The sequence below is a fragment of the Oncorhynchus mykiss genome, chromosome 14 (genome assembly GCF_013265735.2).
Source record: "Oncorhynchus mykiss isolate Arlee chromosome 14, USDA_OmykA_1.1, whole genome shotgun sequence".
NCBI classification, from domain to species: domain Eukaryota; kingdom Metazoa; phylum Chordata; class Actinopteri; order Salmoniformes; family Salmonidae; genus Oncorhynchus; species Oncorhynchus mykiss.
In genome coordinates this window covers 7,295,293-7,307,500 of record NC_048578.1, presented here as the reverse complement: position 1 = coordinate 7,307,500, position 12,208 = coordinate 7,295,293, and the positions used below count along the sequence as shown (strand labels likewise).

At 44.6% G+C, this 12,208-nt stretch overlaps 1 protein-coding gene across 5 annotated transcripts in view; it reads right to left on the bottom strand.

Moving 5' to 3' along the window:
• LOC110488661 (protein diaphanous homolog 1) overlaps window positions 1-12,208 on the bottom strand; it is a 134,123-nt gene that overhangs the window by 77,987 nt on the left and 43,928 nt on the right. For all 5 annotated transcript variants that reach the window (XM_036942774.1, XM_036942775.1, XM_036942772.1 and 2 more), the window contains 7 exons: window positions 3,233-3,394; window positions 2,831-2,932; window positions 2,477-2,691; window positions 1,773-1,976; window positions 1,452-1,668; window positions 1,101-1,219; window positions 372-488 (listed from right to left, as the gene is read on the bottom strand). In XM_036942774.1, coding sequence (XP_036798669.1) covers window positions 372-488; window positions 1,101-1,219; window positions 1,452-1,668; window positions 1,773-1,976; window positions 2,477-2,691; window positions 2,831-2,932; window positions 3,233-3,394 — 1,136 coding nt within the window. The remainder of the gene's footprint in view (window positions 1-371; window positions 489-1,100; window positions 1,220-1,451; window positions 1,669-1,772; window positions 1,977-2,476; window positions 2,692-2,830; window positions 2,933-3,232; window positions 3,395-12,208) is intronic.

Sequence of the window (12,208 nt, the reverse complement as noted above, 5' to 3'; positions counted from 1 at the left end):
AGGCACAGAAAGGAGAGGGAGAAAAGAGAAGGAGTAAGAGAGAGAGAGAGATCCAGAAACAGAGGCACAGAAAGGAGAGGGAGAACGATGCAATACGTGGCCTCCAGGTCATCACAACAATATATATTCTGAGTCACACGGTAGTAGAGCGGGAGGGAACAAAAGGCAAGGTTCAAGGTCAGGGTCAAGGTTGTGAGATCATGGGGAGTGGAAGAGGTCAAAACTGCAATCCCTGTTTACAGGCATTCACAGTCAATGAACGTAGTGGTTTTAACCTAACCATGATTGTAATGCAGGTGTGTGTGTGTGTGTGTGTGTGTGTGTGTGTGTGTGTGTGAGAGAGCGAGAGCGTGTGATATTATTACCCTTACCTGACCATGTAGTCGTTGCGAACCAGCAGCAGGTGCTGCATCAGAGACAGGAAGTGTGTTTCGGCCTTGGAGTCTTTGACCGTGTTCATCAGGATCTGGAAGACCTCGGTCACGTCAGTACGACCGCATGGTTAAGGACCACAACCTCAAGTGGTCAGAGCAGTCATCAACGCCCTGAATCAATCCATCCCTACTAATAAGATATACTACTGTGTTTAGAGGCGACCCAATCTACAGTAACCTGGTTCCAATATAGTTTACATGCAGTAGTCATTGTGTTATATTGTGAAGGATTTATGTGGCAAAGACAAAGCCCTGTTAAAGACTGGTATCAGTATCTGATCAAAATGCTAAGTAGCTTCCTGATCCGTTTATTACTGTGATCAAATGCATCTCAGTCATGGTGACCAGAGCCAAGGCAATCAACAAGGTAAAACAAAAGCCCTGAAGAATTCCTTGTGCTTTTGTGTGAGAAACTATTATGGCACCTTGGAGCCACCTGGTGGTGAAATGTAGGAATGTACGTTAGAGGACAGTGACCTGACTGGTAGGTTGCACCCTGTTCCCTATAGAGTGGGCTACCCTATAGGCCGTGATCAACAGTAGTGCACTGTATAAGGTACAACTTGAGACAGCTATACGATAAACTTGTATCACCTTAACATCTGAACCAAAGTAACTTCCCTTCATAGACAGACTTTTTGAGCCTCCCTGGTGGTGGAAGGATATTCCATCTCGATGCGCACGTCGTTGAGGCGGGCCTGGAGTTCATCAGAGTCATCCTCGGCCTGCTCGTCAAAAACACTGAGCTGCACCCTCAGCTCCTCATTCTCTATGGTCCGAATATCCTACAGGACCCAGGGAGGAGGAGGGAGAGAGAGAGAGAGAGAGAGAGAGAGAGAGAGAGGGAGGTGGGAGGAGAGAGAGAGGGAGGTGGGAGGGGGGGGGGGGGGTGGGGAAGAGGAGAGTAAGAGGGAGGGAAAGGTGGGTTGAAGATTGGAGGGGGGGTTCAATAAAAATCCAAACTTCCCTGAACCTACAGGTAAACATGAGTGTTTGGAACCTGTCTGTGTGACTCACCGTCAGCAGGTCTCGTAGGCCCAGTCTCAGCAGCTCTGAGCGGATGTGGATCCTGTAGTCCAGCTCTTCTCCTCGACTGATGAGAGCGTTGATGAGCTGCATACAGCCATTCTTCAAGGCGATGTTGGGCTTGTTCATACCTAAGAGGAGTGGCTGAAACCTCTCATTGTCCTGCTTTTCTGCCTCCTCAGTGATGGCCTCCAGAACACGCTCATGACTACAGAGGGCGTTACATATTAATGCACAGAAAGGTACACACACACAAAAACACATTCTCCCACTCCCAAACACACAGACACACACACCTAAACAGATACTTACAGGTTGTCAGGGTGTTCCAGGATGCAGATGGCCGAGAGCAGTTTCACCACATCCACCATCATGTGAGGGACCCGGGGGTTGATGGCTCGGACCAGCAGAGGGATGCCCTCGGCAGACGTCAACATGGCCTTCAGACCATACTTGTTGTTCATGAAGGCTTTGAGACAGCGCACAATCTCGTGTTGACACTTCATGCCCATGTTTCTAACCGGAGGAGAGAGGAGGGGGGGGGGAGGTGTGTTATTGTACATAAGGGGGTTTCCAAACCAAACAAGTAGCAAATCCACTGGAGCGTTCTAGGAGTCTCTTGCTAGGTGTGCACTGTAATGTAAAGGGTAAGTACACCAACCAAATCTACATTTCAACAACAACAACAACAAAGTAGTCTTCTGATGTGGTTAAAACATTGTTGTGGACTTACAACACCAAATTAAGTTGTTGTTCTATTTTACAAAGTGTCATTTGAGTGAAAACTTGAAAGAACTGGAGGAAACGGAAACCTGGAAAAGGTCAACAGACGACGAATTTTGTTGGGGGGAAAAATCTATGGAATCAGGCAAAAAGAGAAAACTGATTTAATAAAGCCTACTTCCGGGTACTGGTCTCTTTCCTCCTGGAGTAAAGGTTCATGTAAAAGGGGGTTAGAGGGGGTACAGGGGTAGCTAGGTAGGTAAAAGGGGTAACAGGAGCTTGATATATCTTACGGGTACTCGTCCTTCTCCTCCTGGATTTTCCTCATGATGTTGAGCAGCAGAACCAGGCCCTCGTCTCCAAAGTTCTGCACCCAGCTGACAGGGTTGTTGTTGAGGGAGACCCGGAGTGATTCCAGACAGCTCAGGAGCTGTGCGTCTCTGGGCTCAGTCCTCAGCTCCTGGATGTATATCATGGCTGACTTGGAGCTCTCCTTCTGGTTCTGACCCTAGCTCACACACACACACACACACACACACGGCAGTAGTGTAAAAGGACATAAAGAGGACAAGTTACCGCTGCTCCAGGTCTACTGTGTATGTTATGAAGGTATGACTGATCCCAGTACCTCAACTTTTGTTACTCACAGCTTTGGACGTGTGGAGGTACTGAGACACCATCTCTCGTTTGATGACGATGTCTTTCGCCCGCAGAGGCCGCTGCTTCTCCTCGTTCAAGTTCATATCCACCTGGAGAGAGAGAGCAGGGGGAAAGAGAGGGGGGAGAGCAAGCGAGAAAGGGAGGGGAGGGAGAGCGAGCGAGAGGGAAGAGAAAGAGAGGGGGAGGGGAGAGAGAGCGAGAGAGAAGAGAAAGAGAGAGGGGGGGAAAGAAAGAGAGAGGGGGAGGGGAGAGAGAGAGAGGGGGGGGGGGGGGGGGGGGAGACAGAGAGATACATTTAAGTCAGCGTCCCAAAAGATACAGACAAATAGCCTGTAGTCCACACCCAGTAGACAATCATTGTCTCTTTCTTTAACCCTCTTCTCTCTCACCAGCATCTGTTCGAAGAGTTCCAGGACGTATTCGTCAGGGTGGTCATGCAGCATGGTCCCCTGGGTAGGAACCTCGTAGTGGGCAGCGTTGGAGTGGCGCTGCCCGGCTGCATGAGGCTTCTCCTTGTCCTTCTTCATCCTCATGCTGGTGAAACGCTCCAACTGCAGGGGGGTCAAAGGAGAGTGGTCAGAGGTCACACAGGGAGATATGAGGGTTATCCCAGTTCAACCCCAACCCTGTGGATTGGATAGGTCAGGGCAAAGAGGTTGATTTGGAATTGGGCATCAGATTCCATTGGACATTCAGACGTCATAAATGACTAAATATCACTGTGAAAAACGTTCAGCTTCACTCATGTGTGTGCTAGAATAAAATGAAGCAGGGTCACAGGGTGATGTCATCAACATACCAGTTCATACCACATACTGTTTACCGGGGTACTTGGAAATAGCCACTGGAAGGCTTTTCAATATCATCAAAACCGTTGAAACTATTTATTAGAAGTTTTTCCATTACACTCATATTGGTAGCCACTTTAAACTCTACGGGACAGTTAACCTAACACAGGCTAATGTGATTAATGTGTTAATCTAACTGCACTGTCTGATTTACAGTAGCTATTACAGTGAAAGAATACCATGGTATTGTTTAAGGGGAGTGCACAATTATGAACTTGAAAATGTACTAATAAACCAATTAAGCACATTTGGCCCGTCTTGATATAACATTTTGAACAGATATGCAATAGTTAATTTGATCAGTCTAAAAATGTGCATACACTGCTGCCATCTAGTGGCCAAAATTTTAATTTCACCTGGGCTGGAATAATACATTATGGTCTCTCGCTTGCATTTCAAAACACATGCTTTTTTCCCTTTGTATTATCTTTTACCAGATCTAATGTGTTATATTGTCCTACATTAATTTCACATTTCCACAAACTTCAAAGTGTTTCCTTTCAAATGGTATCAAGAATATGCATGTCCTTCCTTCAGGTCCTGAGCTACAGGCAGTTAGATTTGGGTATGTTACTTTAGGTGAAAATTGACAAAAAGGGGGAGGATCTTTATTAAGTAAATACCTGCACTCAACTTGTGCAATACGTTACGAGATAAAGCAGATTGCGTTCTTGGCTGGCAGCCACACAAGTAAATTAGTTTACATTGAGAAATCTAGGCATTTTTTTTGCAAAAACGATGCATGGCCACCATATGTCTAATGTTTATGAGACGAGAGAATGTAGCCAGCTGCATTTTCTAATGTTTTGCTTAAAGTTAAGCTTGCATTTTACAGGAGAAAATAAGGCTGGCTACACAGAAAAGCATCAGAGAAAAGTTGCACATCAGTCAGAGCTCTATCTGCTGATAGAATGCCTGTTTGTGAATTCTCACCTAAGTGGATAAGTGCAGCTGAAGCACAAAATAAGTCTGATGCCGAGCAGAAATGACAGAAGCACTTTAGAAATAGGTTTACAAGACGCAGCAAGATATTATGGGTTTTATATTGTTTACCTGAATAAAAAAAACAAAGAATTCTGAGTTAATGCTACCCTACCCCTAAGTTCGCATGTATATTTTAGTAATTTAGCAGACGCTCTCATCCAAAGTGACATACAGGAGCAATTAGGGGTAAGGGCCTTGCTCAAGGGCACATTGGCAGATTATTAACCTAGTGGGCTCAGGGATTCGAACCAGTAAAAAATGAAATTTGGTTCCTCCTACCTATAGTGCCTTCGGAAAGTATTCAGACCCCTGGACCTTTTCCACTTTGTTACGTTACAGCCTCATTTTAAAATGGATTAAACAAAAAAATCCTCAGCAATCTACAGACAATACCCCATATTGACAAAGCGAAAACAGGTTTATATATATTTGCAAATGTATTACAAAAATAATAATAATCGGAAATACCTTATTCACATAAGTATTCAGTCCCTTTACAATGAGACTCAAAATTGAGCTCAGGTAAATCCTGTTTCCATTGATCATCCGTGAGATGTTTCTACTTGATTGGAGTCCACCTGTGGAAATTTAATGGACTGGACATGATTTGGAAAGGCCCAAACCTGTCTACATAAGATCCCACAGTTGACAGTGCAGGACAGAGCAAAAGCCATGAGGTCGAAGGAATTGACTGTAGAGCTCCGAGCCAGGATTGTGTCGAGACACAGATTTGGGGAAGGGTATCAAAAAAATGTCTGCAGCATTGAAAGTCTCCAAGAACATAGTGGCCTCCATCATTCTTAAATGGAAGAAGTTTGGAACCACCAATACTCTTCCTAGAGCTGGCTGCCCGGCCAAACTGAGCAATCGGGGGAGAAGGGCCTTGGTCAGGGAGGTGACAAAGTACCCGATGATCACACTGACAGAGCTCCAGAGTTCCTCTGTGGATATGGGAGAACCTTCCAGAAGGAAAACCATATCTGCAGGACTCCACCAATCAAGCCGAGAGAGTGGCTGCACGGAAGCCACTCCTCAGTAAAAAGGCACATAAACATAAACTCCAAGTGGGCTGTTATCAAAAGCACCTAAAGACTCTCAGACCACGAGAAATAAGATTCTCTGGTCTGATGAAACCAAGATTGAACTCTGGCCTTAGCGGCAAGCGCCACGTCTGGAAGAAACCTGGCGCCATCCCTACGGTGAAGCATGGTGGTGGCAGTATCACGCTGTGGAGATGTTTTCAGCGGCAGGGACTGGGAGACTAGTCAGGATCGAGGGAAAGATGAATGGAGCAAAGTACAGAGAGATCCTTGATCAAAACCTGCTCCAGAGTGCTCAGAACCTCAGACCGGGGCGAAGGTTCACCTTCAAACAGGACAACAATCCTAAGCACACAGCCAAGCCAACGCAGGAGTTGCTTTCGGGCAAGTCTCTGAATGTCCTTGAGTGGCCCAGCCCGGACTTGATCCCGATCGAACATCTCTGGAGAGACCTGAAAATAGCTGCCCAGCAACACTCCCCATCCAACCTGACAGAGCTTGAGAGGATCTGCAGAGAAGAATGGGAGAAACCCCCCAAATACAGGTGTGCCAAACTTGCAGCGTCATTTGCAAGAAGACTCGAGGCTGTAATCGCTGCCATAGGTGCTTCAACAAAGTACTGAGTAAAGAGTCTGAATACTTATGTAAATTTGATTTGTTTTTTTATGAAAGTTTTAAAATAAATTACACATTTTTTAAAACCTGTTTTTGCTTTGTCATTATGGGGTATTGTGACGATTGAAGAAAACAACAATTTAATCAATTTTAGAATAAGGATCTAACCTAAAAAATGTGGGAAAAGTGAAGGGGTCTGAATACTTTCCAAATGCACTGTATACAGTATACACACTACATGGTGTTACGTTCCCCAGTTTATGTGTTGTAGTTTGTGTTTGTGCATGTGTTTATTTCAGGAAATGGCTTCCTGAAATCCCCTGGTGCAAATGAACGGCCAACAGCCTTTTTGTCATAATGCAACTTCATGCGTTTTTGAGACGAGGAGAGAGACTTTTGGGCTAACGCACATGCGCTGTGCAGTCTCTCCCGCATCTTACTGACATGTGAGCCACAATATGTTTCAGGAGACCAGGGTAAAAAATCAGTAATGATTACTGACTGCGCCACCCCAGTGTCTCGTAGGATTTGGATAGGCTTTTGATCAGCTTGTTCTCCTGTTAAGGAAACATAACCGGTAGAGATAAACGGAGCATAGACAGGATCCGGTTTCTCAAATGCTGAATCAACAACTCGATCCAATGGACGAGCCAAAGACTTGACTAAACCCAAACTTTTCATTTTTGGGGACGGTGACAGGGACTGTTTCGGTTTATTTTTCAAAACTTGGCAGTCCGCAATCACGTGACCCTTTTGGTGACAGTAAAAACATTCACGGATTTCATGAAAAGGCTTAGGGTTGTCAGAGGAAAAGCGACCTGAACGAGGAACTGATGACGTAATCGTCCGGCCGTCAAAACGAGGTGCACCAAAGACAGTCTTGTGTGTCAAAGCATACTCATCTGCCAACACTGCTGCTTGGGCCAATGTCACCACCTTCTGTTCATTTAAATGAACTACTATTCTATCTGGGAGGTTGCCTTTAAAGTCCTCCAACAGCATCAACTCCTTAATATCAGCAAAGGTGTTAGCTTTGCTGGCTGAACACCAGTGACTAAATAGAGACTCTTTGTCCCTAGCAAATTCAACAAATGTACGTTGAGAGAGTTTCTTGTGGTTCCTGAAGCGCTGTCTATAAGCTTCAGGTACCAACTCATAAGCCCGCAACACGGTAGTTTTAACTGTATCGTAGTGTAAACTGTCTTCCAGGGAGAGAGCAGCTACTACTTCCTGGGCTTTCCCAGACCATTTACATTGTAACAGGAGCGGCCAAACCTCGAGTGGCCAATGCAGCGCAGCGGCTACACGCTCAAACGCAGAGAAATAAGAATCCACTTCCGACTCTCGGAATGGAGGGACTAAAGCTATGTTTTTACTCACATCGAAGTGGGTTGGATGATGAGCAGCTTGTGGAGTCGCACTGGAGGCAGCCTCTAGCTCCAGTTGTCGGATCCTCACCTCCTTGTCAGCCTCTATTTTCCTAATTTCAAGTTCAAAATTCATTTGTCTCTCTTTATCTTTTTGCTCCATTTCTAACCGAGCCAGCCTCACTTTCAGCCTAGCAGTCCCATCTGAACAACGCGAAGCAGAAGATAAAGGATCGAATCGGGGCAATGTAAAAGGGGTACGAGGAACCCCTTCCTCCGCCTTGTCCTCCGACTTGGCATCAGAAGGTCTACCCGTCTCCTCTCCTTGCAATGAGAGAATGCATTCTCTCACTAAACCCTCCCTGACTAGCACCAAAAGCTCAGCCTTTAGGGCTTTCTCAGGGACAACAAATACATAATGGTCAGCTATAGCTATAAGGTCTACTTTACGAAACCTCACCAAACAATCAATAGAGGGCGCTTCAAAAAACTTGGAGATGGCTGAGGCAGCCATCTTATACAATGCAGTCTCCTGAACACACTAACTAAACAAGTCATCCAAACTCACAACCTACCATCACACCTCAATCACTAACCACAGAGAGCTCAGAGCAGCAGGGTCCGGTGGGTTTAATGGAAAGATCCCGGATGAGCCCCCATTATGTTACGCACGCCTCTATGAAGAGGGAACGCAACACCCTGCTACAACTAAACTCTCTGTGAAGTGAAAAAGGTATGTGCTGTAGGTGCGAGTAAGGATGACACAGACAGAATGTGGTACCGTTTACAAGGACTTTATTTCTTTACACGGTAATATGGGGAAAAGGGGCTGGACGGAACCAAAGCAAAGAAAGTAAATCTCAAAGCCCCCCCTCTCCTATCTTACCTGCCTACCCACCACTTACCTAATTTAGCACCACCTGGTGCCCTAACCAAAATACAGGGAGTGGTTAGGGCACCAGGTGGTGCTAAATTAGGTAAGTAGTGGGTAGGCAGGTAAGATAGGAGAGGGGGGGCTTTGAGATTTACTTTCTTTGCTTTGGTTCCGTCCAGCCCCTTTTCCCCATATTACCGTGTAAAGAAATAAAGTCCTTGTAAACGGTACCACATTCTGTCTGTGTCATCCTTACTCGCACCTACAGCCCATACCTCTTTCGGATCACAGAGAGTTTAGTGGTAGCAGGGTGTTGCGTTCCCTCTTCATAGAGGCGTGCGTAACACATGGCTATACACAGAAGTTTGTGGACACCTGCTCGTTGAACATCTCTTTCCAAAATCACAGGCATTAATATGTAGTTGGTCCCCACCTTTGCTGCTATAACAGCCTCCACTCTTCTGGGAAGGCATTCCCCACTAGATGTTGTAAAATTGATGCTTCCATTCAGCCACGAGAGCATTAGTGAGATGACACAATAATGTCGGGCAATAAGGCCTGGCTCGCAGTCGGCATTCCTATTCATCCCAAAAGTGTTTGATGGGGTTGAGGTGCAGGCCAGTCAAGTTCTTACAAACCGATCGACAAACCATTTCTGTAAGGACCTCACTTCGTGCTTGGGGGCATGGTCATGCTGAAAAAGAAAAGGGCCTTCCCAAAACTTTCGCCACAAAGTTGGAAGCACAGAATCGTCTAAAATGGCATTGTACGCTGTAGCGTTAAGATTTCCCGAACCATGAAAAACAGCCCCAGAGCATTATTCCTCCTCCACCAAACTTTACAGTTGACACTGTGCATTGGGGCAGGTAGCATTTTCCTGGCTGGCGCTTGGCATTGTGATCTTAGGCTTGTGTGCGGCTGATCGGCCATGGAATCCTATTTCATGAAGCTCCAGACGAACAGTTCTTGTGCTAACGTGGCTTCCGGAATCAGTTTGGAATTTGGTAGTGAGCGTTGGAATTTGGTAGTGAGCGTTGCAACCAAGGGCATACAATTTAAGCACAACACGTTTCAGCTAGAGGTCAACCGATTATGATTTTTCAACGCCGATAACGATTATTGGAGGACCAAAAAAAGCTGATACCGATTAAAATCGGCCAATTCTTTTAAAATGTATTTATTTGTAATAGTGACAATTACAACAATACTGAATGAACACTTATTTTAACTTAATATAATACATCAATAAAATTAATTTAGCCTCAAATAAATTATGAAACATGTTCAATTTGGTTTAAATGATGCAAAAACAAAGTGTTGGAGAAGAAAGTAAAAGTGCAATATGTGCCATGTAAGAAAGCTAACGTTTAAGTTCCTTGCTCAGAACATGAGAACATATGAAAGCTGGTGGTTCCTTTTAACATGAGTCTTCAATATTCCCAGGTAAGTAGTTTTGGGTTGTAGTTATTATAGGAATTATAGGACTATTTCCCTCTATACCATTTGTATTTCATTTAACCTTTGACTATTGGATCTTCTTATAGGCACTTTAGTATTGCCAGTGTAACAGTATAGCTTCCGTCCCTCTCCTCGCTCCTTACTGGGCTCGAACCAGGAACACATCGACAACAGCCACCCTCGACGCAGCGTTACCCATGCAGAGCAAGGGGAACAACTACTCCAAGTCTCAGAGCAAGTGACGCATGAAGCATTGCGAGAGCTGCTGGCAAAACGCACAAAAGTGCTGTTTGAATGAATGCTTACGAGCCTGCTGGTGCCTACCATCGCTCAGTCAGACTGCTCTATCAAATCATAGACTTAATTATAACATAATAACACACAGAAATACGAGCCTTCGGTCATTAATATGGTCGAATACGGAAACTATCATCTCGAAGAAAAAAAAAACATTTATTCTTCAGTGAAATACAGAACCGTTCCGTATTTTATCTAACGGGTGGCATCCATAAGTCTAAAAATTCCTGTTACATTGCACAACCTTCGATGTTATGTCATAATTATGTAGAATTCTGGCAAAAAATTAGTTTGCAACGAGCCAGGCAGCCCAAACTGTTGCATATACCCTGACACTGCGTGCAATGAACGCAAGAGAAGTGACAATTTCACCTGGTTAATAAATATGCAGGTTTAAAAATATATACTTCTGTGTATTGATTTTAAGGAAGGCATTGATGTTAATGGTTAGGTACATTCGTGCAACGATTGTGCTTTATTCGCAAATGCGCTTTTGTTAAATCATCCCCCGTTTGTCGAAGTTGGCTGTCTTTGTTAGGAAGAAATAATCTTCACACAGTTCGCAACGAGCCAGGCGGCCCAAACTGCTGCATATACCCTGACTCTGTTGCAAGAGAAGTGACACAATTTCCCTAGTTAAAATACATTTTAGCAGGCAATATCAACTAAATATGCAGGTTTAAAAATATATACTTGTGTATTGATTTTAAGAAAGGCGTTGATGTTTATGATTAGGTACACGTTGGAGCAACGACAGTCCTTTTTCGCGAATGCGCACCGCATCGATTATAAGCCACGCAGGACATGCTAGATAAACTAGTAATATCATCAACCATGTGTAGTTAACTACTGATTATGATTGATTGATTGATTGTTTTTTATAAGATAAGTTTAATGCTAGCTAGCAACTTACCGTGACTTCTTACTGCATTCGCGTAACAGGCAGGCTCCTCGTGGAGTGCAATGTAAGGCAGGTGGTTAGAGCGTTGGACTAGTTAATCTAAGGTTACAAGATTGAATCCCCGAGCTGACAAGGTACAAATCTGCCGTTCTGCCCCTGAACAAGGCAGTTAACCCACCGTTCCTAGGCCGTCATTGAAAATAAGATATGTTCTTAACTGACTTGCCTAGTTAAATAAAGGTGGTAAAAAAAATAAATAAATACAAATAAAAATTCTGTGTCCACAAATACCGATTTCCGATTGTTATGAAAACTTGAAAATGGCCCTAAATAATCGGCTATTCTGATTAATCGGTCGGCCTCCAGTTTCAGCAATCCCGTTCTCTGAGCTTGTGTGGGCTACCACTTCGCAGTAGAGCCGTTGTGGCTCCTAGACATTTCCACTTCACAATAACAGTACTTAGAGTTGACCGGAGCAGCTCTAGCTCAGAAATTTGATGAACTGACTTGTTGGAAAGGTGCCATCCTATGACGGTGCCACTTTGTAAGTCACTGAGCTCTTCAGTACGGGCCATTATGCTGCCAATGTTTGTCTATGGAGATTGCATGGCGGTGTGCTCAGTTTTATACACCTGTCAGCAACGGGTGTGGCTGAAATAGGTGTGTCCACATACTTTTGGCCATGAAGTGTATAACTTCATGAGCTGGATTGCTTGTCTTTGCAATTTGTTTATTTTTATTTGTGCTCTTACGCTAGCAGCCTCCATGGAAATTCGCTATTACTTGGGCTAATTCTGTTAGCATTCTGGTAATAGAGGCCCAATGGGCTTTTTTTTGCATCATTTGCCGCACACCTTGTGTGCTAAACCAGTAATACCGTAAATACCGGGGTAGGCAGTCGTTCTTAAACTGACTTGTGTGCTAAACCAGTAATACCGTAAATACCGGGGTAGGCAGTCGTTCTTAAACTGACTTGTGTGC